The 27,933-nt window shown below is 42.1% G+C and overlaps 1 protein-coding gene across 24 annotated transcripts in view; it reads left to right on the top strand.

Annotated features, from left to right (window-relative positions):
• The first annotated feature begins 803 nt into the window (after positions 1-803).
• Positions 804-27,933, top strand: part of SLC10A7 (solute carrier family 10 member 7) — a 133,921-nt gene continuing 106,791 nt past the window's right edge. For 8 of the 24 annotated variants that reach the window (XM_028743132.2, XM_028743131.2, XM_028743130.2 and 5 more), the window contains exons 1-4: positions 804-1,242; positions 6,374-6,456; positions 7,808-7,944; positions 12,179-12,254. In XM_028743132.2, the coding sequence (XP_028598965.1) occupies positions 1,143-1,242; positions 6,374-6,456; positions 7,808-7,944; positions 12,179-12,254 (396 nt within the window). In that variant the 5' untranslated portion in view covers positions 804-1,142. Of the gene's footprint in view, positions 1,243-6,373; positions 6,457-7,807; positions 7,945-10,169; positions 10,343-12,178; positions 12,255-13,271; positions 17,956-27,933 lie in introns of those variants that run through there. The other 16 variants (XR_013394190.1, XR_013394189.1, XM_028743140.2 and 13 more) reach the window with 7 other exon arrangements.

The following is a 27,933-nucleotide window of genomic DNA, read 5'->3' as shown; positions in this document are numbered from 1 at the left end:
CACATTGTTGAGTCGGAAGGGGTCCACCTAGTCCAGCCCCTTGCAGTGCAGGAATCTCAACACACACGTCCCGCACCCCCATTTGAAGGGGCCGCATTGCTTGCTGTTTAACAGCAACGTTTATCTGCAACCATTTCAAGACCGTTCCTCTGTAAAGCTTCCAAATGCATTCTTGTGGTGGGAAGCAGACGCGCTTCTACTCCGCAAGGGGTCCAGACTGGGGATTCCGTTTGCACCAACGCTAGCAGCCCGTCCAGATCAGCCAACCCTTCCCCACGCCCTTAGAACTTTCATAGCCGAAGCGGCGGCCACCTGGCTTTAAAATATGGAAACCCTCAATAGCGGCGCGCTTTGCACCTTCAGGTGCCCGAGAAGCAGGCCCCGCCCCGCACAACCCGGCCAGCCAATCCTGCCTCTCTCTTCGCCACGAGCCCAACTCCCGGGAAACGCGTCCCACTCCAGGAAACTGAAAGCTCCGCCCCGCCCTCCCCACGTCAAGCGCGTCGCGTCGGCGAACGGGCGTAAAGTCTCGAAGAAGCGCGCAGCCCCGCACCAACCGCCGCTCGCGAGGTTACTGTTGCCTTTCTCCCTCCCCCACGAGCAGACGCGGGGCCTCGCTGTCCCGCGCGCCGCTGGCGGGCGAAGGGGCTGCCGGGACTTTTTCTCTCTCGCGCGCCTTCCACTCTGTGAGGGAAAGAGGACGCGGGCCTTTTTCTCCCGTGTGACTGACGGGCTCTTTCGCGCAATATGCCGGCGACGCGGTGGCGGCGGCTGCTACTACTGCTGAAGAGCTTCGCGTTTCTCGGGAGCCGGCCTCTCTCTGCCTTCGTCCAGCCTCAGCCGCCGCCGCACCTCGTCGCTTGCCGGCTTCCAGAGATGGCGTGCGAGTCTATTAGTAGGCGCGTGGTAGTGATGGCGGCTTTCAGGGAGACTTTTCCTGTCACTGGATACTGTTCCTACTACCGGCGGCGGCGGCGGGAGCAGCTTCTAAGTAGCCCCGCTGCTGCTGCTTCCATGCTGCACAGCCCTTCTGCAGGAGGGGCCAAAGGGAAGTCTTGACCAACTCCCCGCCTTCCTCCTCCCCTCCCTTTCCTAGCTGCCTGCAGCCGCGGGAGTATCGCGGCCACGCCGCCGCCGCCACCATGGGCTTTTTGGACAGGCTGAGGAAAGACTGGTTCATTCTCGGAATAGTCCTGGTCATCACGGTGGCCAAGCTGGAGCCGGCCTTTGGGGTGAAAGGGGGTAAGTCTGGCCGTGGGCATACCGTTGCCTCATGAAATGCGTGTCAGCCCTGCCTGGATTCGGGCCCCCCCCCCCATGCCCAACTCGCTTGTTTGCAAACAAAGAGGAAATTGGGATTTTTAAATATATATTAAAAAGTCGGGTGTTGTGGGTATATGGAGTCCATTGCAAAATGTTGCGCTCTCCACACCGTAGCAGAACTGGAGGAAGCCCACGGCCCGAATATCTGCACGCTGCTTGGGGTTTGCCATCCGATCCCTTCTTTCTTTTGGACGCTGCAGCCATTCTGAGGTTCAGTATAGCTTCCCTAGCGCTCTAAAACTCTTCGGCAGAGGAGCTGCGTTGACACGTTGCACACTCGGAGCGAGCGAGACGACCCAACTTCCGCGTGGTGACACCCAGCAAGCAGGAGGGGCTGAGCTCTGGGGCGGCTTGAGCTAACTTAAGTCCCAGCAACAGATAACATTGAAGGAGATATGTGGACTCCTTTAAAAAAATGATAATAAATTTGATAACTGCAAGCACCAAGCAGTTGCAAAAAAAAGGGACAGGGATTTAACTCCCTCACTCCCCAAATCGCCTTTATTGTTTCCCAGCCAGTGTAGAAACTTAAAAGTACATTACATTGACTAGCTGGAAACTCTTGTTCTGCTATTAGGCTATGTAAATGAACATGGAGAGGGGGAAGTCATTCCCAGATTAGGAAATGATTGGGTTTGATGTAATCCTTGTATGCTCCCACCTTCAGAAATGTGTGTGTGCGTCAATAATTTTCACAGTAATAGTTGGTAAAACATAATCCGGAGGAGGTAGTTTTTCACATCCGTGAGGACTGAGTTAACAATGAACTTAAACAAATACACTTGTTAACAGGGAGCAACTTCCTTACTTCCACGTACTATATCCATTTCACCTGGGAAAATTACTTCTGTTGAATCTGGGATAATTACTCCTCCTCTTCCGGAGAGAATTACTTGGAATGCATGAATTATGTATAGCCATTCCCCTAGTGCAAGAACGAGCTTATAAAGCAGTTGGGTTAGTTTTGTTTTCTTCAAATTATGGGGAAGAGCAAACTTCATTACCATTGGGCCCTTTTAAAAGCAGATAAGTCCTGCACACACCACCAAAAACTGTTGTGAATAAAGCACATAGACTGCCTGTGACTCAGTAATACTGTCTGTGTCTGTTGCACAAAGAAAGAAGCTTGAATATTAAGACTCAGTTTGTGGATTTGCTAAATAGCCTTTGACATACCATAAATGTACAAGCTGTTCTTGTTCAAGTGTCAAAATGAAATATTGAGCACTGAGTCGAAAATATGAGTAGGAACATCTTCCTTTTTATTTTAAAATGTACTGGTGAGTACTTAATGCCATATTCTCTCAATTAGTGTGTGCCAGTGATGTGGGATGGAAAATTTCCAAATGCTTAATTTTTATCAGCATAAAATGTTCTGTTTCAGGAGTTCATTAGAAAAAATGAATGGGTGCCCAATTGCAAATACAGTTAAGGCAAACTAGGCAGTTTCAAAGTTTTCTTTACTAAATGCAAGTAAAATAAACTTGCTAAATTAGATCACTCCCTCGGGATGCAAACTGACATTTTTCTTATGCACATTAGCTTAATTTCCATAGATTTTCCCCTCCCTATTATCTTATGCATGTATATATGAAAGTAAGTCCTACTCATTTTGTCCCTAATGGAGTGGCAAGATGTAAGAAGTGGATGGAGCTCTGACACTTGCTGAAATATCTTCTACACAGATTTTTGTTAAAATTGTAGGATACCTGTTTTATCTTTTTCATCTGGTCACCTATCCTGCTTCCAGGTAAGCATGCATAGGACATTGCTGTCATGTTTTGAAAATGGCAGGAAACAAAAAAGCTTTGAAATTGATGCAAGGCAAATGGCTCTTTTAGCTAAACTTATATAAAATGTATAACTTGCTTGACCTGCAGATTCAACCACTTTAGCTTTTTTTGTTCTATTTATCTTCTAAATAAAAATAAAATTGTGGCCAATTTTTAGATATCCCAGAAAATATTTATTGTCTCATAGCATATGGCTTTGTAGGAAGGGCTGCTAACTTTTGTGTTGAGCTTAACAAAAATATATTTTAAATAATGCTATGAGTTTAATTCTGCAGATTTTGCTGTGGGAGTGCTCCAGTGTTTAAAGAGGATTATCTGTTAAAGTGGTAATTTTAAACTGAACAGTGGGGCATTTTGTCACATACCTTTTCCTCTTCAGTGCATCTGAGCACATTTACTGATGTAATTCCCACTCAGTTCAGTGACTTTTTATTTTATCTGTGGTGATCCAGACTTGGCTCCTGCAGTTGCATCGGTCATATATCACTGGTCTTCTGCCATCTGTAAGCTTGACAGCCTTTCAGTAGCCGGGCTAAGTAGTCTTAGGCAGTTATTCTTTCGAGGTTTTTGGCCAGCAATTGTTTACAAATGTATTGAGTATTGCATTTAATCACTCTTCATTTATTAAGGAACTTTTATGTCCAGGAGACCACTTCTTTCCCTATATCTGACTGCAGGTTAAGAGCACACTTTCCAATCTAGTTTTCTGCCAGGTTGGCTTATACTGCCCAGTGGAAAGCTGGAACCTGGACATGAAGTTCTTGGGTTCTTAATCTTCAGTTCCATGACTTCATATATTTTGCACCTGAATTTAGAAATGTTGTAATTAACCCTGGATCAGAAATCTGGCTTAATAATGGCTAGTAATCTGTTCTGTGGTAGGTAGCATGTTGTGTTTCATTGTTTTGGTAATGAAGAATTGCTTTGCTCCATTGAGAAAACACTGGTTCCCAGGAGGTTCTGATGCATTTTATGGAAGACATAAAGTGTTGATACCTCCACATTTGCCTGTATGTCAGTTCAGTGAAATGTGAGGATCTTTTGCCTGGTGTTCAGGATAAATAACAGAATCACAGAACTGTAGAGTTGGATGGGATCCCCCAAGGGTTATCTAGCCCAGCCCCTTGCAAAGCAGGGATCTCAACATAGAATACAAACTTTACATTTTAAAAAAGTCTACAAAAATAGTGTCAACTAAGGATTCATTCTGTTGCCCAGTTGTTTGCCCACAATTGTTTGTGTTGATTGTTTGATTAAATGTGAAACAATTGGCATATACATAAAAACAGTAGTTATAAACCAAGGCACATATTTCTTTTCTCGAGTTGATGTGCATGTGTGATGTATCTGAGAAAGAAGAAAGCCTCTTCTAAGAAAAAGTGCTAGCCAATTAATTGGGACTTTTAAATTTATTTCGTTTAACAAGATTTATATACCACTTCATAAATAAACAGTCTCTAAGCAGCTTACATAAAAATAGTTCATGAAACAATTATGTAGTTGAAACACTTTTTAATTGGTTTTTACAACTGATTGTACCAGCATTACAGCCCTGCTAAGGATGCTTTGAGGCATAGCATTTTGTGAGTGATTAACACTGACTTAGAACAGTAGCCATTTACCAGTAAGTGCACCAGTCATTCCATAATGATCATCCCACGCCAGTTACTTCTAGTCCATATGAACCAGCAGGAACAGTACAGCTGGAGCAATTACCATGGTGTCAAAACAGTGATAGTACCTCTAAATTTTTACTTTCCCTGCAGTCCTTCCTTTTTCAGTTCTGCCAGTGCTGCTAGAAACAACAATGGAAAACTTCCTAAAACTGACTAATGACACTCTTAAGGGAACACTATCCACATACCTTAAGGAGGTGTGGGGAGGGAACATTATTTGAATTTATTCAGTGTCTCAGCCAGAAGTGAACATCGATAGCTTTTCTGTTTTTCCTGCTAACAGTATAACAAATGCACAATATTTACTGTATTTTTGGTTGCCAAATATCTAAAGTTCTCTGGGTGACATATAGCTTATAATAAAAACCATGAAATACAAAACACAATTCTAAAAAGTAGCATTAAAACAATTAATATAAAATGAACTAAAATCAAAGCCACAACAAAAACATTCCAGGTGTGAAACAAGGGTAAAAGCATCAGATTTAAAAGACCTGTGAGAATAAAAAGGTCTTTGCCTGGCACTGAAACATGCTGCTTATTTATTATGTGAGCCAGACATCTCTCAAGGAACCACCAAGAGGTCTAGGTTATCTCATTTCTTCAAAACTAAAGAACAATTTTTTGTTGCTGAGAGAATGCAGTTCTTTCGCCAGTTAGCCAAACTGTGCAATTAAAAGTACTGCCCGTAATGCTGTTGCACATATAGTGTGAGGGCCTATTGGACAGTGCTTGTGACATCATTAATGGGCGATAATGGATAACCCCACTGTTTGCAAGCTCTTGTGTGTTAAAACTGCTCGGAAATTAGTCAGCATGGAGAAGCCCCTTACTACTTTCTCGTCCCACCCACTTTCTATTCCATGTTGTGTACATCTCTTGTGAACTATAGGGCACAATATAGCTCAAGTATTCCACTACCATCATCTTTGTAGTGATTCCCACCCCCCATTCATTATGTGTGAATTTGATATTGAATTGTTGACTTTGTATTTGGACTTGCTGGATTACTCTGCAAAGATTAAAATCAATAGGAGCTGGATTTCAACTGCTTGTCCAGATATGAACCCCTATTTCCCCCTGTTGAAAATACACATTAGGACAGCACAGAATCTAACTTACAGTAATTTACAAGAAGTAATTATAAAAGCTAGGCCTTTCTTCATAGCTGGTTTTACGGGGGGGGGGGGGGTTAATGTTAAAGAAGGCCTTTGCTTTTATTCTTTAGATCACAAGTCTGTTAGATTTTTGTTTCTGCAATATCCAAATCTTATTACTTCCTTGTCTCTGTCACTCCTTTGTATATGAATCATAACCCTTCATATTGATCTTGAATGCATTGACTGCACACTGGTACAGCTGGGCTGCTTCTGCACTTCTGCTCTTAGCTATGGGAAGAGAAGAAGCCAGTAAGCTTGGTTTTAACCTCATATAGTCTTCAGTGGGAACCACATAATTGTGTGTGTGTGTGTGTGTGTGTGTGTGTGTGTGTGTGTGTGGAGGGGCCTGTAAGTCTTATGTGGAAATCAATCTTGGCTGTCTTGGTTTATTTTTGTTTATTTTTTGTATTTGTATTTTCAGGACCACTGAAACCAGAAATCACCATCACATACATAGCTGTTTCAGCTATATTCTTTAACAGTGGGCTCTCGTTGAAAACTGAGGTACTGCAAATGAATGTTAATCTTTCTCACTTTTTTTGTTGATGGGAGCATCAGGCTGCTAATGGCATAGTACCAACAGCAGTCAATATGTGCTTGTAGTTTTAGGAGACTATATGCATCAAGAGTGGGAGAAAAAGATGTAATGGATTACATCCGTACCGATAAATGACTGTCACAAGGTCCCTTATTGCTTCTGTATTAAACTTGATATTTTGCTATTAGTTTAACATGGAAATTATCTGTATGGATTGTGTTGAGTCTATATCTGCAGTCCTACAGTGGGTCATTTGCAAAGTATTTACTTGGAGTCATTTTATTGATTCAAATGGAACTTGGGTCCCAGAAAATTGTGATCAGGTGACTCTAATTTTGGTAACACAGGTTTTTCAGAGCTGATTCTGCTAGTATGGGCATGTGGCTAATAAATTGGCATTGAACCAGCATCAGCTGAACAGCCCATGTGATCTATTGAAGTTAGGTATATTTCAGAGCAGTGACACCCTGTTTTTCCCACACTCCTAATTATGCATTGTGGCATGACCTTGGTGTGTGGGCAGCTTTTGTAAACGTGTTTAATATCACCACTTATCTCCAGCTGTTGTAAGTTTGTTCCCAATTTAATCTGAGGCTCAGAATTCAAGTCCTGCAGTATTTATGTGGTAAAGTAGGCTTGGAGCCACCTTACATAACACTGGATGGCTTTTTGATAAGTCATTTTTTTTTGGGGGGGGGGAATTAGAATAGCTTTAGATAATAGGCTTGTTTATTTAGGGTCATAGCTTGACAAATATTGAAAATATTGTTGTACTAGGACTAGCCATTTATATACACGCACATATATGCTAGCTAGTCTTTTTCTGGGTGGAGGCAGGGCTAACCTTTGGTGAAGTCTTGCTGCTACGTAAAGCTCTAAAGCAGCCTTCCCCAACCCTGGGTCACCAGATGTTGTACTGTAATTCTCATCATACCTGACTGTTGGCCATGCTGGCTAGGGATAATGGGAGTTGGACTCAAAACACCTGAGGACCCAAAGTTTTAGAAGACTGCTCTAAAGTCTATTATTTTTTAACATTGTAGGTACAGGTGTCACCTGTCCAGTTGTTATAATTTTTAATTTGAATGTGTATTTTACTATTAATCTAGCTTCTGCTTAGTTTTGACAGTGGGTGATTTAAAATTTGCATGCATCAGGACAGTGAAGCAAAGACCCTTTTTTACAGAATTGGAGAATAGGCTTTTTGAAGCAATATGTATCTGACATATATAATAATGATACCAACTTAAGCAATACAAAATAGAACTGACTTCAGCTGTTAAAACTGCAACCTCTTCTTCTCTTGTTGCTTTGTAGGAGCTGACAAGTGCTTTGATGCATGTGAAATTGCATCTTTTTGTCCAGATCTTCACACTTGTATTCTTCCCAACAGCAATATGGCTATTTCTTCAGCTGTTATCTATCACACCTATAAATGAATGGCTTTTAAAAGGGTATGTTTTAACATCTAAAGGGTGAAATATTTATGGCTGCTTTTCCAGAAATGTGCTTTCGGTATCATTAGGGCTGATTTTTCCCTCCTGTGTACGTGATTTTTCTGCGTACGTTCATGCTTTGACACTTGCTGTTGGAAAAAAAATATGTATGCAAAACATTACTCTTTCAAAATCTTGGTCTCATGTATCCAAAGACTTGGCAGCTAATTTTATATGTAGAGACTTACTCAGCAGATCATGCCTCTTCTTGACAAGCCTTCTGTATTGAATTTGCTAGTTTAGGTTTCAAGGACTAGGAGTAAAAATGGGGGGAAATTGGTGGTAGAATAGAGGCTTAACTGTTTGAGTATGTATGAAACAGAATATGCAGTTTCACTCTCCACAGCAGGGGTGAGGAACCTTTTTTCTATGATGGTCTGTTGACCCGTGGGAAAAGTCAATCAGGGGTCACAGTTGATGGCAGGCACTGCCAGGGCCAAAAGCAAGTGGAGCCAGCAAGATTACATGGTGATCTCTCTCTTTAGCTATTAGCTTCCCAGCATCTTGAATTATTTTTTCACTCTCTCAAATTCTGACTAAGAAAAGTCCTTTGCCATGTTGGTAATTGTTTTTCAATGCAGTATGCCCCTCCCCCATTTTATCTGTAAATGCTTTCAGAGATCAAGAGCTATAGAAAATTGCAGTGTATGAATATGGCTGTCAATGTGCAGAAAAAAATATCAAGCACCATATTGCAGCATATTCAGCTAAATTCTGTAATGAAAGAGTTCAAGTTGTATCCTTTTCTAGAAGTACTCTTTTTTTGCCTCTAAGGAATATAGCTGCTTTATTTATTTATTTAATGTGCCAGTATGCTACCGTTCCATCTGCGTATTGCTCATGGTAGATAATAAAAGGAAAATCAGAATACAAACTGAAACATACTCAAAATACACCATAAAAACCACACACCAATGACTGCACCCGTCATGCGTACAAGCAGTGGAAATGGAAAATGATTAAAAATCGGTTTGATCCCAAAGAGGACTTCATTGAGGGCGGAGGAAGCCCCAAAGAGACCGGAGGCGCAGCAGGGCTTTGTTAAGGCTCCTCAGGCTCCCTGCCTAGTAGCTGACATGTGCAGCCCCACAACCCCAGCTGCTTTTCTGCATAGCCTTCAGCTGGCTCCAGAGCTTCAACTCTAGTTGAAGAGAGAGTTGTGTGGAGAGAGAACCTGAAAAGAGGGAGCTGGAGAGCAGGAAAAAAATGGGTGTTTAGAGACTTTTTAGAGGGTGTTCCCACTTAGGTGATTTTAGCTTATGCCTGCAGGGGCTCGGAACATAACCCCCGCACAAGTGGGGAGACACCTGTACAAATGTAAACGCTGGTGTGTAACTATTCACAAAGCTAAGACCCAAATATTTAGGAACAGGACAATTTTTATTTTACTCTCCGTGAGTGAAGTGTTGAATTGCAGGTAAGCTGTTATAAATTCAAGGCAAAACAGTTGCAAAACAAATGTGGTTTGAGGAATATTGTTTGTACATCTTCTCCCAGTAATGCTATTTAGAAGGTTTTTTAAAGTGCAAAACTGTGTGCCACTCCCTCAACTTTAACTCCAGTATGTAGAAAATATTACAGCAAATATCTCTCTTTAGGGCAATTACTTACATCTCACTCACAGGCTGTCAGTCTACATTGTATAGTATTAGGCTGCTAAATACTGTATAAGAACATTTTATTGTTTACTTCTGGTATAATATCGCTGCCTCCTTTTTATTTCTTGGTCTCATCTTTGCCGCATAGGATATGTTTTGTTAACTCATACAATATATTGTCATGGTCGTCTTTGAGACTCTTGTCCTAACTAGGGTTCATTAATACCAAGAATGTGATCATAATGAACAGCGCTTTTCCATAAGGGAAGATCTTGTGATGCAATTCCTCTGTCCTTTCACTGTGTTCTGGTTATTATTTCTCTTCTGGCAATGTTATAGTGAGAGCAATCGTACTTGAGATTTACATGGGGTCATCAGCAGGGAGCTGGACCAGATAGCTTTTGAGATTCCTTTCAACTTTAGCACTTTCTGACTTTGAGGTAGATCATGTTTCTGTCTCCTTTTTTGTGGGTAGAGGGCAAAGAGAGGATAGAACACATGAAACCGCCTTATACTAGGTCAGACTAATGTCAATTTCATCCAGTATTGTCTACTCTTAACTTGGTGGCCTGTTGCTTGTTCCAGGATTGAACCTGGCACCTGGAGGCAAAACATATGTTCGTCCACCGAACCAGGGGTCCTCCCCTAAGACCACTTCAGATTTCTCTCAGCACTGTTGCTAAGCCTGCTTGCAAACCACATCCTCTGAAGCAGAGAATACTTTCTCCAATTCCAGATATATGATGGATGGGGGTGGGGTATGTAATAATGAAAATTGTACTCCGCATGTGTTCAGGGGTCCTCTTGTTTCTGGAGCTGAATCTTGATATTGAAAGCAGATTCTGGCAGTGAACCTTAGTAGGTTCAAAGTAAGCTTTATATGCACATCCTCTCAGGAAGCTTCTCAAATTAATGCATGTATTACCATATCCCCAGCAGAAACAACCACTTATAATGTAAAGGCAGAAGTTCCTGAAAGCTACTCAGCTCTTTTATTCTCAGGGCTTGCCACCTTCCTAGGTTACTCCTATCTGTACAAATTTACCAAACATTGTTCACATTAAGACAGTATTCTTCAATCTTGGTTCCCCAGAAGTCATTGGACTACAATTCCCATCATCCATCAGCTGGCCTGGAAAGATGGGAGTTGTAGTCCTACAGCATCTAAGGGCCCAAGTTGAAGGACATTGTATTAAGATTTCTCTCTATAATCTGGAAGGGGTAGAAAAATGCTTTTTAAAAGAACAAACATAAATGCTTGGAAATTAAATGTATTGACTACACCTGGAAGCTAGAATTTCACCATGCATGGCACAATCACAGCATGCAGTGAGCACCTCCTTGTTTTCCTGTGAATGGTGGGACTGGTACTCCTGCCACAGGATGTAAGAGTACATCCTGTGGTAGAAGTTATCTTAGACTTTGAGTTCAGGACCGGAAGAGATTTTAGCATGTTAGTGTAGTTCAAAGCATCTGGGAAGCTGGATTTCAATTTTCAGTGTACAGTATATTCCTTGGATTCGGTTTTTAATAACAGTTTTCTATCTCCTTTCCTGTCATGTCTAATAGATTGCAAGCAGGGATTTTTATTTTTATTTTGTATTAAAAAAATTATTGCCAAGTGCCCAGATATTTTAGACTCTGAATAAATAAAAGCAACCAAACAAAGCAGAGACAGTATGTTTACCTAGGAATGAACTGAGGCCTGACCCAGCCAAAATTTACAAGGACAAGCATCCTACAGCCGCCACTCCATGGATTATTTTCCATAACTGATGAGGGATCTTGGAACATTTTTTGAATTTAATAGATTGGTAGGTCATGCCTCAGAGCAATCTACTGCCACACACTCCATTAACATGAATAAAGTTTAAACACTTAAAGTGTTTAGGGAATTGTAGCTTATGCCTCAAGAGCCCTGCACTGAATATCATAACACTCCGATTTACAGAGGAAAAACAAAGCTTTATAACAAAGCTTCTTATCCCATTTTGTGTAGAATGACTTCTGCAAGCTGCTCATGTATCTGTATACATCTGAAAAGGAATGAGCAGTAGACTGCAAATGGATTTATCAGAAGACCATGTGGTCTTCCTTAAAGGGAATATTTAGCTTCTTGGGCAGATACAGAAACAGCTTGTATGAGTTGCCCATTATCCCAGTCCAGATCTACTTGTGCATTACAGTTTGAGCTACTCCATTTACTTTCATGGGGCATGTAGCATACAGATACTTGCACGCTTGTGAATGGGGTAGCCTTTGTGGATTCAACTATTTTATCACAGAATTGTGAAGTTGGACAGGACCATGGCGGTCATCTAGTCCAACCCCCTGCAGTGCAGGAATCTTTTGTCCAATGTGGGGCTTAAAACTACAACCCTGAAATCAAGAGTCTCGTGCTCTACCAGCTGAGCTATCATACTATCTCAGTTAAGAAAGCTATCCTGTTTTTGTATTCTAGTCACAAAACAAAGAATATTGGTATTCGTGGCTTCTGAATGTAGTGTGTAATTTTGCCCATTCTCCTTTATGGGTTTTGTGATTGATCTCAATGAATATTACATTTGTATCTGTGTATGTTTTCTGCCCCTTAGTTTGCAGACAGTAGGCTGCATGCCACCTCCTGTGTCTTCAGCAGTGATTTTAACCAAAGCTGTTGGTGGAAATGAGGTGAGTTGATTACAGTTTTGTTTTATTAATTGCTTTTTTAAAAAAATGCTTTTGTGCAAAAGTTTTCTTTCCTTAAGGTTGACTGACAGATCATGAAAATACCACTTGAGATCCCATCAAATAACAATACCTTCAAATGCAGAGGTGTAACTTTTGGTGAATATTTTGAAACCTTGGGGATACATGCCCTTTAAACTTTCAAAATGCCCATCTCTTTGTGACCGTAGCTCTTTTGCAGTTGCATCAGAGCCAGGATGGATAGGCCTATTCTGACCAAATCAAGTGTCATTATAGAGTGATTATTCCATGCAGTACAAGGATGAAGGGAGAGCAGGAGAGAAGCCCCTCTATCCTTAAAGGAATATCCTACTTACCTTCCCCTCCTCAAGTCAGGTAGGGAGCCTGGCAGCAGAGACCACTGGACAGGCATGGGCACACAGCCTTTTGGATCTGGAGTTTAACAGACTAAAGGGAATCTGTAGGTTTGAAGTGGTGGTAGGGGGAGGGGATTGGACTGTGCCACATGTCCTTAAAACTCCTTTCCTCACTGAATAGATCCCAGGTGAGGGATTGGCTTCCTCCATGTCTAGTTTTCACCCCTCATCATCTTTTTGGTGAGGGGATTACTTTCCAATCATTTCTGGGTGGTTCTATGCTAAAGGTATGTTCTGTCTTTACTAAAAATCTTTAAAGGAATCCTATTTATGACTCTCATGATTTGGTGTTACGCATTTAAATCTGTACTAAATTCCTTCATTTTAATTTGTATTCAACGCACAAAAGGTGTTACTTAGTGTAAAGAATATTACATTTTTAGATCTAGTGATGCCTCCAAATCTAAAGCCTTTTCAGAAACGAAATCTTGGAGAGTCCCATGGGGCAAGGTAAATTATTGCATGTGGTGAACTCTTTAAGTCATAGACCAAGGTCAAGGCAGTAGGAGTCTTATTTGAAAAAGCTTTTCTCTCTGCTTGGAAAGCAAATGAAAGCTCTCATCATTTAACTTTAAAATTATAGCTTTAAGAAAATTTTCACTGCAGCTGAAAGATCAAGTTCATGGCAGACATAAAGGACTCGGAAGTCCTTTCTCAGATGTAACCGTGGAACAAGAGACGTTCTGATTCCCCCACCCCTCGTGCATTCTTGATGGAAAATAAAGAGTTCACAAAGATCAGAATCTTTGTAATCTACTGAATAAAATCAAAGGCTTCACAAGGCAGAAAGGAATACATTAAGTCTTAGACTGCTTTATTTTATTTAAGACAATACTTTTAAGGTAACTTTATTTCAGTTAAGATTATTTGCTTAAAATGTAATGAAATAAAATGTTTTGAACATTTTATCTGTTGAACATACCTCAGTGATCTGATTTGCATGCAGAAGGTTCCAGGTTCAATCCTCTGCATCTCCAGGTAGGGCTGAGAAAGGCTCCCTGCCTGAAACCGCCAGAGAGCCACTTCCTGTCAGTGTAGGCAATACTGATGTAGATGGACCAGTGATCTGACTCCATATAACATTTCTTCCAAGGAACTCAAGGAAGTATACAGTTCTCTACCTTTCCACCTTATCCTTAAATGAACCTGTGAGGTAGAATAGGGTGAGGGAGTGGACCAAGGTCATCCTGTCAGCATGAAGCTGAATGGGGATTTGATAAAGTAAACACGATACCACGCCATTCTGGATTCCATCTGGCAAATGCTCCTACATTAGCATCATAAGATAATGCACTCGGGAGTCCTGCATTTGCATTAGGCCCTCACATGTTACCCAAGTTTGCCATCATGTGTAATACCCATTTAGAAGAAATAGCGAGTTCCAGCTCTCTTAAGTGAATGTATGGCATTCACATTTTATATTTTTAGCAATGGATATAACTATATTACGTGTACATCTAAAAAAACACCCCACGACACTATAAGTGACAGTCAAGTATTTTTTAAAACTGTCAATTTTGCAGATAACTCTAGATACTGTATCATACTGGTTTTTGATATCTGTGATAGTTTGAGTCAAAACCGGAAAAAACAAGCAAGCCATTTCTGCAGTAGTGCCATTGAAGTTTGATACTGCAGCAGAGCCACTGATTTTTCGACTTTAGCCAGAGTGGTACAATTTGTCTAGTTGGGAATGGGCACAAAGGTCATTGATGGCAACTCAGTTGCTTGATCTGTATGAATTGCCTTAAGTATCTATGACATATCAATTACAGTGATGTCACATGCAAGTTATTACGGTTTCCATCTTCTTTTAAAGAAAGTGAAGAATTTTACTAATACTATGGAAGGCACTCACAGTGCTGTTTCGTTCTGTTCTGTTGGATAAAATTGGAAGGGCTGTATATAAATGGGAAGACAGGCAAACTGTAAAATGCAGCCAGACCATCCATTGGACAGATAAAATGTTTATTGTGCTGATGATGAAGGTGAGGCAGCTATTGGGTGTATTGGGCATTGTTGCATAAAGGAAAACTCAAAAGGAAATGAAAAAAATGCATGAATGCTCCTTGTGCTGATCTTATCAGTGGAGAAAGCAGATGCCCATCAAATGTTTTCCAAAGTCAAGCCCGGTTTTTAGTGCATTGTTGCTTTCGTTATTTAAAAAAATTCTCAATGTTCTTATCACCCCACTATCTTCAAACTGTTTATAGTTGGGAAAGGGGAGAAAAAGAATCTTCCATAATGAATTAACAATAGTTGTGGCCTTGCAAAAGATGTTATTTAAATTTGTTCAAAAATAAGGCAAAACTGGTGTATTGAGTTTTTCTTTTAATTAGCAGGTGCCAGCTGTTCTAGGCAGAGAACACCTGTGCTACTTGAGGTATTAGGGAGTTCAGGTCCCAGTCTCTTTGCACACCAGTCAAAATTAGAAATAACGGATTCCTGTGGAGATGTGGGTTGTTAATGGCCTTAGCAGCTACTGTTCTCTTGACACATTCTCAGTCTTGAGATCTGAGGAAGTTAACTTGAGCACTTTGAAAGTGTTGGAAAACCATTGGCAAGACCAGGGGTCAGCAAACTTTTTCAGCAGGGGACCGGTCCACTGTCCCTCAGACCTTGTGGGGGGCCAGACTATATTTTGGAAAAGAAAAGAAAAAAGCACGAATTCCTATGCCCTACAAATAACCCAGAGATGCATTTTAAATAAAAGGACACATTCTACTCATGTAAAAACATGCTGATTCCCAGACTGTCCACAGGCCAGATTTAGACGGTGTTTGGGCCGGATCCAGCCCCCAGGCCTTAGTTTGCCTACCCACGGGCAAGGCGTTTGGACCACAGGTGCTTTTAGCAAAAAAATGCCCCTGCTCAAAGTGTACTGAACTCATCTTCATAGCTTCTCTTTACTGGTTGATAAAATCCATTGCCCATATCTACCAATAATTTGGAGAAGAGTTTTGAATGTAATTTAAAAAATATATAAATTAGCATTGTTGAGTGAGTGAGTAGACTCTAATGTTTTACAAAACATCCCTTTTAACACAAATATATGAGCATATGCGATTCTTAAGCTTTACTTTTGGGTCACTCAATAAGTTTTAATCAAAATATAGAGGTACTGGGGTGCCAATACAATACCATATCTAATATTATTGTGGTTGGAACCCCTACCCCATCACTAAGAAACATTTCACAATTTTGGAGCTTGGGCTTGATCTCCCCCTTTTAAATGATCATCATTTTTTTAAAAAACAACAACCCTGGTCTGTTTTTGTTTGTTTTTTAAAAGTTGCAATTTAACACCTCCATGGATTCTTTCACCCTATCTCCTCTTTATTATAGCCAGAGTCTTGACAACCTGGTTGGAAGTGATTAGCTGGACATGAGGGAAACCTCTGCTGTGTTTTAAGAATACTGTAACAGTGGTGCAGTTAGTGGGCTTGAAGAGGTTATTAAGATACTGCTTGTTGCCTGACCCATATCGATTTCTGGCTAGTAAGCATATGGAGTACTGTGTGGCAGTTTAGATGACAGTGCCGTTTTAGCTTATTATTGATGGGGCTGCTGGCTTGCCACAATTTGGGAGCAAGGATGCTATGCTTAAACAGGTGGGACAAGAATTGATGAGGGAGCCCTGCACCTGACTGGCTGTTTTGGGACCTGTTTATGTTGTGGGGGGAAAGAGAAGTTGTATCTCGCTGACAGAAGTTGTACAGTGTGTGTCTTTGTACCTTGTGAGGCAAGAAAGCTCTTGTATTCATGGATGGAGAGAGAGGAGGGAGGGAAAATTGCTTCTGGCTGCCACTGCCAGGAACCCACTTCAATATTTTTGAGTCTTTGGAGCTTACAAGGCTGCTATTATCTTATTTATCATAATGCTATAGAAAAAATAGTCTCACTAGTGAAGTGGATGTTTGAAATCCTGGCTGCAGAACAAAGGCTAAATTCTTAATCATGTGTTCTCTCAATGTTGGGTGTTTTGTTTTTTAAAAAGTATGTTGCTTTTACAGCAAAATACTTTATTTTATCCTTTACTGGAAAATGTATACCCAATATGCACAAAAATATTAATGCAATTATTCCTATTCTTGTCTTTATTTTCTTCCTATGTAAATGTGTGCAAATTTGCTGGATTTTTTTTTTTTATTAATTACCATTTAATCTGCCTGCAACCCTAACTGGATCCCATGTTAAAACAGCTACACATTTTTGTTAATGTGATCTTTCCTGTACATGATTGAATGGTGTGAACAAAGCTGTACAGGGAAGAAGTTCATACAGTTGGTACTGCAGGAATGTTTGGTGAGAGAGTTTAAAATGTGGCCCCAAGCACCATCCTGCAGAGATCTTTGAGTCCATAGGACTTTTCCCAACATCTGAACCATGAAGTGACAGATCAGGCAGGTTCAAATGATTTTAAAATTTTTATGTAGGTACAACATACGAAAGAGCAACACACACAAAAGAATAAACAGTAAAGTGAAGGATATTGGTTCGCATCCATCTTTCTTCCTGACACTTCTCTTGCTACTCTCGAAGTTACTATTCATTCAAGCCATAATCTTTGACTATCACCATTCAAATGGTGTCCATGTGTCTCATTCTGATTGGCTCTCTCTCCTCAGTAATATCTCGCTTTCTACTGTTCCTACTAAAACCCTGATTTAAGATGAAATGCTGAAAATGTTAAGCATATTTGCTGCTGAAAATCTCTGTTCACCACCTATTTAGATAGAACTACTAACATATTCTCTCTGAGATGAATAAGGGTAATGTGGGTCTACAGCGTTTTATTTATTCATTAAAAATATTTGTATCCCATCTCTTAATTGCAAAGATAGCCAGCAACACATAAATATAAAATTCCTATAAAACTACAAAAAGCATCCACAAGTAAAGCAAAAATCAACAACTGCAGTTCAGAGGAGATACTAGTATCAAACCACATTAAAAACTTAGGAGAAAAAGCCACAATTTCAGTTGCTTTCCAAAGGCCAACACGTTATTTATTTTCACAATAAGCTTGTTTGAAGAGGACACCCTTGGGAAACCAAATGGAGCTCAGAAGAAGGGTGTGGTGTTACAAGAACTGTACAAATGGCTTTTGCTGGGGCACTTCCAGTGACAAGAAGGAGCAAAGGAATGTAACTTCTTTACTTTTAAGAGATCAGTAGCCTCCTTTGCCTTCAGAGCTGGGAATCGTCACAAGTGGACTGTTCCTTAAAAGGTAAAGGTCATCTTGACCAGTCGCGGATGACTCTGGGGTTGCGGCGCTCATCTCGCTTTACTGGCTGTGGGAGCCGGCGTACAGCTTCCGGGTCATGTGGCCAGCATTACTAAGCCGCTTATGGCGAACCAGAGCAGTGCACGGAAATGCCGTTTACCTTCCCGCCGGAGCGGTACCTATTTATCTACTTGCACTTTGACGTGCTTTTGAACTGCTAGGTTGGCAGGAGCAGGGACCGTGCAACAGGAGCTCACCCCATCGTGGGGATTCAAACCGCCGACCTTCTGATCGGCAAGCCCTAGGCTCTGTGGTTTAGACCACAGCGCCACCCACGTCCCAAGGACTGTTCCTTAGCTTCTGACTTTTGGCAGTGATTATGGGTTGCTTTGAATTACTTGAGATATAGACTACAAGGACTTAAAGTGGGACTTAACTCTAAGTGACCCACCTCCGCAGTATAGCATCTTTTAATCGAGGCCCATTTCTCATTTCATATTTGCACTTGAGTGCAGATACCAAAGTACAGAATGCATTCACCTTATGGCAATAGATAATTGCATACACAGGTTTTAGATAACCAGAAAAAGATCAGTCCTATATTTTGTTATCACATATTGAATGTTTTAATGTTGTATTTTAATCTTGTTTTTAAGTTGTATTCATTCAACTTGTTTTTTTTTTTTTTTTTAATATTTTATTAAGGATTTTCTTGTTTTACAGAAGTGTAGTGCCTCATATATATTTTTCCCCATGTAACATTTTTACAAATCCGTTTCATTTGTTGAGGCATTAGGGGGAGAAGAAAATAAAAATAAAAATAAAAAAAGGAGAGAAAAGAGAAAGGGGGGTGGAGAGAGGGAAGATGGATAAGGGTGGGATTGGGTGGCGGTGTTTCTATTATGTTTAATGTGTGTAGAGTTTGGTGTCAGCGTGCTTGTGTTGTTCACTTGTGTTCCTTTGGTGGTGAGAGAGGTTGGGGTTGGCCTAGGGTGTGATTGTTTGCTTGTGATTGGCTGTGGTGATCTTTGTTTTCGTGTGTGAGTGAGGTGGGTGGGTGTTTTGGATCAGGTTAGCCATATTGATTTGTATGCTGTTGGTGGATTATTGTCATTGTCCTGTTGGGCTGTGTGTGTGATAAAGGGGAGCCATACCGGGGTGAAGGCATCTTCTTCTGTTTGTCCCCGTGTCAGTTTCAGTTTATTAGTTAATTTTTCTAGTAGGGCTGTTTCCCATACTATTTGATACCATTGGTCCATGCTTACTCCTGACAGGTCTCTCCAGTGTCTGGTTATGGTGTTTCTGGCTGCTGAGAGCAGGTGGGTTATGAGTTCTTTGTGGTGTAAATGGGCATTGTTGTCTTGGAAGATGTTTAGTAGGGCCAATTCTGGGGTGGTGTCTATTACTTGCTTAGTTATTTTACAAATTTCTTGTATGGCTGTTGTCCAGAATAGTTGGATTTTGGGACACTCCCACCACATGTGGAAGTATGTGCCTGTGGAGGTGCACCCTCTCCAGCATTTTGGTGAGGTTCCTGGGTGTATTAGCGCTAGTTTCCTTGGTGTTAGGTACCACCTGTAGGTGAGTTTCAGTGTGAGTTCTTTTCTTTTCGTTGATATGGATTTAAAGGGGGGTTTAGACCACATTCTGGTCCATTGAGTGGGGTTTATCTCATAGCCTATGTCATTCTCCCATTGATTTTTGATTGCGTCTAGGGGATTTGCGAGATTTTGGAGTAGTATTTTGTATATTGCGGATACCATCCCTTTACCGTTTCCCTTTGTTGTTAGGAGGAGGTTTTCGAAGGTTGTCAGGGGCCTAGTTGCTGCTGATTTTACTGTTGGGTTGTTTAAGAGGGCATGTAGTTGGTGTTGTGTTAACCAGGGCATTTGGGTGTCTTCTAGTTTGTCTTGTATTTCTTGTGTTGACAAGGGTTTGTTATTTTTATAAAAGTCTATTAGGCGATACAAGCCTTTGGTTCGCCAGGTTTTTATCTTGAGGTTTTGTGCTGCATGGTGGAATAATGGGTGGTACGCCAGGGGTATTAGTGGGGATGGGGTTGGGGATAGTTTGCCTATTTGTGTTTTCCATGCTTTGAGCATGGTCTGTGTGTACCTGTTAAGTGTTGTGGGAATTTTCTTTAGTTTGTTTGGGAGGAGTGGGTATGTTGTGGTGCAGGTGTTTTCAATTGTGTCCTTCTCTAGGTGTACCCATTGTTTTGTCTCATCTTCTAGTATATATGGGATTATATGGCGTATTTGGTTGGCGTTGTAATATGCTTCTATGTTGGGGATTCCCCATCCTCCTTCTGAGGTGGGGAGGTGCAGGTATTTGGGGCTTATTCTTGGTTTTTTATGTGAGAAGATGAAAGAGTGTAGTTTTCTCTGCCAACTGTGAAGTTGGGTTGAGGGGATCCAGATTGGGAGGGTTTGGAATAGGTAGGTTAGTTTTGGGAGTGTGATCATTTTGATCATGGCTATTTTGTCTGAGAGAGTGAGGTTCATGTTATTCCATCTCTTTAGGTCTTTGTTAATTTGTCGCCACAGGGGCTTGTAGTTGTGGAGGTATAATTTATTGAGGTTTCTGGTTATTTGTACCCCTAGGTATCTGAACTTGGTGTGGCAAAGTTTTATTTTGGTGACCTTCGTGAGTTCTTTTTGGGTGTGAGGAGGGGTGTTGAAGCACATAGCTTCTGACTTTGTGAAATTTACCTGTAGGCCCGACACCATTGCAAATGCGTTGAGTTCTCTGATTAGGGAGGTTGCTGTGCTTATGGGGTCTGGTGTTGTGACCATTAGGTCATCTGCAAAGAGCCCTAATTTATAGGTCCTGCCTTTTATTTCCACTCCCTTGATGTCTGTGGCTGCTCGGATGCGGATTGCTAGGGGTTCCAGAGCCAGGATAAATAAGAAGGGAGACAGTGGGCATCCTTGTTTCGTGCCTCTTTGGATAGCTATAGTGTTAGAATCCATATTGTTAGTTCTGCATTTTGCTGAGGCTTGGGAGTATATTTGTTTGAGGATTTGTAGGAAGTTGGGGCCAAATTTCATGTTAGTTAGTACTGCTAATATGTATTTCCACTCCAAGCAATCAAAGGCTTTGAGTATGTCTAGGGACATAATTGTCAATGGGAGTTTGGTTGCCTTGCTGTGTTCGATCAGGTTCAGTAGTTTCCTGATGGGGTCTGTTATATTGCGGCCAGGGACAAAGCCAGTCTGGTCTGGGGCTATTAACTTGTGTAGGAAGATTTTTAGGCGGTTGGCCAAGATTGATGTGAATATCTTGTAGTCTTGGTTTATTAATGAGATTGGGCGGTATGATTCTACTTTGAGGCTGTCTTTTAGTGGTTTTGGGATGGAGACTATTTTGGAGTGGGTCCAGGTTTTGGGGATGGGGCCTCCTTTTATGATGTCGTTGAATAGGCGGGTCATGTAGGGCATCAAGGGTTCTTTGAATTTCTTATAGAATTCTGCTGTGAAGCCGTCTGGGCCTGGGGCTTTGTGTGGTTTCAAGTTTTTGAGGACCGCATCTATTTCCTCTGGGGTGATAGGGCTGTCCATGAATTCCCGCTCCTCATCAGTTAGGGTAGGCACGGTCAGTCCTGCTAGAAATTTTTTGATTTCCCTCTCTGGTGGGTTATGGGAGGTGTATAGGTTGGAGTAAAATTCTGCAAATTCTGAAATTATTTCTTTGGGGGAGAATGTTATGTTGCCGTCTTTTTTGGTGATGCAGTGTATTCTTGTTTTGAGTGCTTTTTTCCTACATCTATTTGCTAGTATTCTGGAGTTTTTCCCTCCATATTCATAGAAACGTTGTTTAGAGTATAGAATGTTGATCATTGTTTTGTTGATTTCTAAGGAGTCTAGTTCTCTCCTTTTCTGTTCTATAAGTTTGAGGAGTTTTTTAGATCCTGTTTGTTTGTAGCGTGATGAGAGGGCTGTGATGTCTTGTTCTATTTTGCTAATTTTTGAGGAGGTTTGTTTTTTAAGGAATGTTTTCTCTTTTATGCAAGCTCCTCTGGTGACCGCTTTCATTGCGTCCCATAGGAGGGGGGTTGTTGTATTGTTTACATCGTTTTCTTTGAAGTAGTTTTGGAGGGTTTTTGTGAGACTCTCTCTAATTTGTTTGTTTGTAGTTAGGATGGGACTGAAGGACCAGGATGGGGTGGTTTGTGTTCCTTCTCCTATTTTAACAGTGACTTCTACTGGGGCGTGATCTGTGATTTTAATGTTACCTATGTTTGTTGATTCTACTGAGGGAATCAGACCCTGTGTGAGTAGAATGCTGTCCAGTCTGGACACTGTATCATGGCGTCCCGATTGGAATGTATGGCTGATGTCTCCCGGGTTTTGCTCACCCCAAATGTCATAGAGACCCCTGTTTTTTAGCATTTTTAGTAACTTGTAAGAGTTCCTGGTTGTTGGGGGTTTCCTTCGGAGGAAGGTTGCCCATGGGGTTGTGGGGTGGATATCTTTCAGGGATATACCTTTCATATTTAGATTGAGGTCCCCTCCTAGGATTGCTTCCCCTTCAGAGAAGGAGAGGAATTTGTTTAGTGTTTTCTGGAAGAATTCTAGTTGTTTCGTGTTTGGGGCATATATGGAGCCGATTGTCAGTTTGATTTTGCCATCTAGTGTCCCTTTAGCGAAAATGAATCTGCCTTTTTTGTCCTTGAGGACTGTTGTGGCAGTGAAGTTCAGGTCCCTACTGAGTATTATGGCTACACCACGGGCTTTCCCTGAGCCTTGTGCGACCCACTGTTGACTAAAGCGGGGGTCGCTCAGGAGTTTGCTGCCTTTGGGTGGATTGTGTATTTCTTGTAGGAAGGTGATGTGTGGTTTCATGGTGTTTATGTATGAGGTGATGCGTTTTCTTTTGATGGGGTTTCCCAGCCCCCTCACGTTTAATGTAATTGCTTTTAGGTTAGCCATTTTGTTTATCTATTATGTGGGGCGATTCCATGCCAACCCGTTCGGGTTGTCTTGTGTCTCTCTCTTCGTGTTGTTTAAAGAACCAGTGGGGTTGCGCTGACCTAGGGTGTGGTGGATGGGGGGCTAGTAGGATTAGAGTGAGATTTGGGTTAAAGAGTAGGGGGTAAGTTGTAGGGAGTTTCCTATATGTAGTCATATAGGTGTTTGTTTGGGGTATTTTGGGCCATCTGGCATTTAGCCAGTTGGTCCTAGGTCTCAGCTGGTGTGGAAGGCCGTGTTCAAGGACAGGCCGTCCCCCCTGTTGTCTGCGATAGGGGGTGATCAGCGAGACAGTGTGAAGTGACTTTGTAACGTCGCTGTCAGGTATAAGGTTTGTAAGCAGTGTTGCCAGTATTATGAGCAACATTGTTGGTGTGTTGGGGTGGGGATGTGGGTGCTGGTACGCTCTGGTGCCACCATAGTGCTGGTTGGGTATCAGATTTTAGCCTGATTGTGGGTTGTGTTATTAAGGTTGGAGTTGTTTTTCCTTAGTATGGAGTATGAGGATGTTGAAGGTGTGGGTGATGGGGAATGTGGTTGGGGTCGTATGGGCTGGTGTTGGGGTGGGGATTTCTGTGGGGGTGCGGGGCTGGGGGGGGTGTTGATGGTGTTAACTAAATCTATGTTTTGGGGGGGGAGGGGAAAAAAAGGGGGGGGAATCACCAGTCCTTCAGTTTGTGGTTTTTTCCTGGTTGCTTCTTTCAGCCGGGGTTGTTGTTGTTGTTGTAGGGTTGTCCATCTGCGATGAGTTGGTTTGGTTGATCTTGGTCTGGTTTCTTGTGTCGTATGGCCGGCGGGACGGTTCTGAGCATGATGCTTGCCTGTATTGGTTTGCGTTGTTGCGCCGCTTCTGTTGTATCTTTTTCTTCTGTACCATTGTCCAGTTGTTTGCTGTTGTTTCCTCGTGGTTGGGGCTGTCGCTTGGTGGGTTTGTCGGTTTCCATTCCGGCGGGAGGTCGAGTTCAAGGTTCTTTAGTAGTTGCAGGGCCTCGGGTATGTTGGTAGCCATGTGTTGTGTTGTGTTCGTTGTTACAATGAGGCGGAAGGGGAAGCCCCATCGGTATTTGATCCCTGCTTGTTGGAGACGCTGGGTGCATGGGCGCAGGCTTTTCCTCCGGTTTAGGGTATCCTGCGATAGGTCCTGTAAGGCCAGAATGGGGGTTTCTCCATATCGAAGGTTGCTTGAGTTTCTGAGTTGGTGCCATATTTCTTCCTTCTTTCGGTAGCGTGTGAAACATACAATGATGTCTCTTGGGGGGGCGCTGGGTTTTGGCATAGGTTTTAGGGCTCTGTGAGCCCTCTCCAAGTCCTCTGCCTCAAGTTTCAGGCTTGGGATTGTGTTTTTCAGCCAGCGTATAATTAGGTCCGCTGGGCTTTTCTCCTCTGTTTTTTCAGGAAAGTTGCGGAAGCGGATGTTACAACGTCTATTGCGGTCTTCAAGGTCGGCTTGCTTAATTTTCATCTCGTTGTGTTCTGCTTCCATTTGGTTTACCAGTTCGTCCAGTTTCTTGTTCACACGTGCGTTCTCCTCCCGGTATTGTTCTATTATTCTTTCTTGCATTTGGTTCTTGTTCTCTAGAGCTTCCACTTTGGAGGTTAGATTGTTGATTAGTACCTGCATGGGAGCCATTGTGGCCTTCAGTGCTTCTTCTAATCGTGCTTCCATTTCCCTCAGATCTCGTTTCGTTATTGGGTGGTCATCATCTTGAAGGGGAGCTACCATCTTAGCATTGTTTGCCATCTCCCTGGTTGGTGTCATCTCGGTCTCCCTGATGGTTTTGGTTTGAGGTTGGCTTGGCGTCCTCTTGGGGTTGGGCGTGTGATGGTTAGGAGTTGTGGCAGTGGTGATTCCTGGGTATTGTTGGGTTGCTGAGCTGATCAGGCTTTGTTGGCTGGTGGCTTTTACAGAGCGTTTCGATTAGGTGGTCATTTGTGTCACTTCTAGCCTGTGTTTTAAGAACTTCTCTAGGGCTTCTGTAGATGCCTCAGCGGTGCCGCCGAGGCGGGGGGGGGCAGGTAAGCAGAGATGGGTAGACTCTCCTCTGCTTTCCCGTCGGCAGAGATGGGGGCAGCAACGGTAAATTTGGGGCTCCTTTTTCTTTCTTTCTTCTTCTTCCTCTCTCCCTTTCTTTCTCCCTCTTTGCGTTAGTTCCACTGTCCTCCGGGTTTTGGAGCTCCTCTTGGCTGTTGGGGGGGGGGGTCGGGTGCCTTTCCGGCTCAATCAAGGTCGTGGGGGGGGTGTTTTGGCTCCTTTGATAGATGCCCGGGCACCCCCAATTCCTCTCCGTTGGCAGTGCTGGCAGCAGCAGTTCTGGGGGGTCCGGGAATCGGTCACCAGAGCCTTTTACTCTGGCTGGCTTCAGGAGCTCTTTTCTTCTGCTGCTGCCGCCATGCTGCCTCGCCGGAAGTCCCCATTCAACTTGTTTTTATTGTTTGTTAGCTGCCCTGAGCCCGGCCTTGGCTGGGGAGGGCGGGGTATAAATAAAAATTATTATTATTATTATTATTATTATTAGACTTTTGATGGGGAAAATTGTGACTTGAATGGGTGAGCAGCACTCACAAATTATTTTACAGGTGTATTCATACTTGGGTAGTTGTATCCAATGGCTAAAAGTCTTGGCAGAAGGAATCATAGTTCTTAGACCATGTTAATCAGTTTTACGCTAGGTTTACAGGGATACTTTTATGGCTGTGAGTTGACCAGTAACAGTAACACTTGGAAGCTTAAACTTTAGAGAGGCAATCCAAAGAAGAATAAGGCAGCAGTCTTAGTTTCCAGGGGCAGGAATAATTTTTAAATAATATTTTACACCTTTTGTCATTTTAAAGAAAAAATATTTAGTTTCCCCCTTTCCCCTTGTGCCTTTTTTCTGCTAGTTGACAGGGCACACTTTATTTACATTTTGACTGATAGCCCTCAAAGATGTGCTGAACTATTTCTCCCCTTAGCTGTGCTAAAGCAAAACCCCCTATAAAGCGCCAGCAGACCATATGACCCCAGCCCTTAAGAAATGTGAAAACAATGGTGATATGCCAATTCACTTTCAGGATCTGCTAATACTGTAATGTTTTTTCCCTTGCCAGGAGCCTCCTTGCCTGGTGTCATTTCTTGAGCTCTTTTGGGATGAGATTAGTCTACAAGAACAAAGTAGCCAGATGTCTGGTTCTGAGAGAGTCCCAGGGGTCAGGGTATGGTAGGCAACTGTAATCATTTGGGGCTAAGATCAAAGATACCTGAGAATTACTTATGGGCACATAGTGTGTGTCATGCCCGTTATTAACAGTCTGTGAAAATTTGTATCCCTAATTAACCCTTTTGTTGGTTAAGCTTTAGAGAATGAATGCAGTCCTGAATGAGAGAATAATTTGTTCTTTTTAGTAGCCGATACAGACACATTTTTAAATCTTCAACTGTGCATAATCTCATTATAGCCAAAATGCAGTATTTTGGCTGGAATACTTGATGTGAGTTGTAAGAATTTGTGTCTTATCCAAAAATGAAATTGGCAGAGAAAAATTCTGAATCCTTTCCTCGCCTTTCCCCAAATACTGAAAATGTTAAAAATATATAGTTAGGCTCCACTTAATGTAGCTAGCTTAGTTTTGTTCTAGCATTGGATGCTAATGTCAAAGTGTGGGCTATATCAGTTGGTTGATTGTATTTAAGTGAACAAATGCAGTGCACCAGTCTGAAACATGCTCTTCCTGGCTCTAGTATACTCAGCCTTTGTTATCAAGGGCCTCATTAGTGGGCCAGTTGTCTGTTTTCAGTGCTGCGACTTCCCTTTCTTTTATACAAAGTAATGTTAATGTGCTGATATGTATGTAAGCGTGTGGAGGGGGAGGGTGGGAAGAGTGGTTGTGTTCATGATAAAATTGCATTTGCAATTTATTGCCTGTGATGCATGTTGAGCAATTTTAAGGGACAAATTTGAGTGAGCAGACATTTTTAAACCCTGGTAGGAAAGCCCTCTGGAGTAATTTAAAGGACATAATTGATTTATCTGTTTCAAACTTGACAGCCTCACCATTTTCTTTCTTGCTCTCTCACTCTTACTTAAGAGCACTAAAGGAAAACAGAATAAGCTGATCATTACTGAAAGAGTGGCTTAGGCTAAACTTCCTTTCTTACTGGTGATGCCTGAGGTCTGCATGTGTAAATTGAGAGTGCTTATAATGGCGAGATTTTATTATTGCTTGCAGCAGGCTTAATAATAACAAAAGCAATGAAGGAGGTCAAAACAGTGGCTGCAGAGGGAGGTTCGCGGTGGTCTTTGGCCAATGCCATATTCTTGCACTACACTTTCCAATGCAGGCACCCACCCACCCCACTTATGTGCAGATTATGTTCTGGACCCCCATGTGCATAAGTGGGAAAGGTGCAAGTGGGGAGCACTCTCTAAAAAAACCTCTAAATGCTGGTTTCCCCCCTGCTCTCCAGCTCCCCCCCCCCTTCTTTCCACACAACTCTCTCTTCAACTAGAGTTGAAGCCCTGGGGCTGGCTGGAGGCATGCGGAAAAGCGGCTTCTTATCCCCCCAAGTAAGTGTGTTTAGGATTGCAGCCTAAATTTCCTTGTGTCCTGAAAAAGCTTATTTAGGGATCCAATGTGCCTTTTCCTAGTGACTTGGCCCCCATTTCCTAACATTATGTAACGTCTGATTATTTGTGGACTGTAGAGACCCAAGAAGGATGAGTTGTTATTTTCAGTAAGCAAAAAAATAGAAGAAAGTTCCCTTAGATGACTGGAAGTTGAGAGTGACTCAAGTAGAGGCTTTTTATTGAAATGTTTTAGCCTTTCTGCTGATCTCTCTAACAAGATCAAAAAGCTGCTGTTCTTCCTCCCTATTTTGTATGAGTTAAAACAAGGCTGTGCAGGGCTCCCATGTGGATAGAGAGGCCTCTGTAGAGCATGTGTATAGCCTGGAGGGATTCTTCAGATGCCCGTTGCCACCCATTTTTCTTGCAAGTGGGGGAGTGACTACACGGGTCTGGTTTCTGAATTTGTTCTTTTTGTTCTGAGAATAATTGATTTAAGTATTTCTG

The sequence above is a fragment of the Podarcis muralis genome, chromosome 9, assembly GCF_964188315.1.
Source record: "Podarcis muralis chromosome 9, rPodMur119.hap1.1, whole genome shotgun sequence".
In the NCBI taxonomy this organism is placed as follows: Eukaryota; Metazoa; Chordata; class Lepidosauria; order Squamata; family Lacertidae; genus Podarcis; species Podarcis muralis.
The sequence above is the reverse complement of the archived record's forward strand: the minus strand, read 5'-3'. Positions and strand labels throughout refer to the sequence as shown.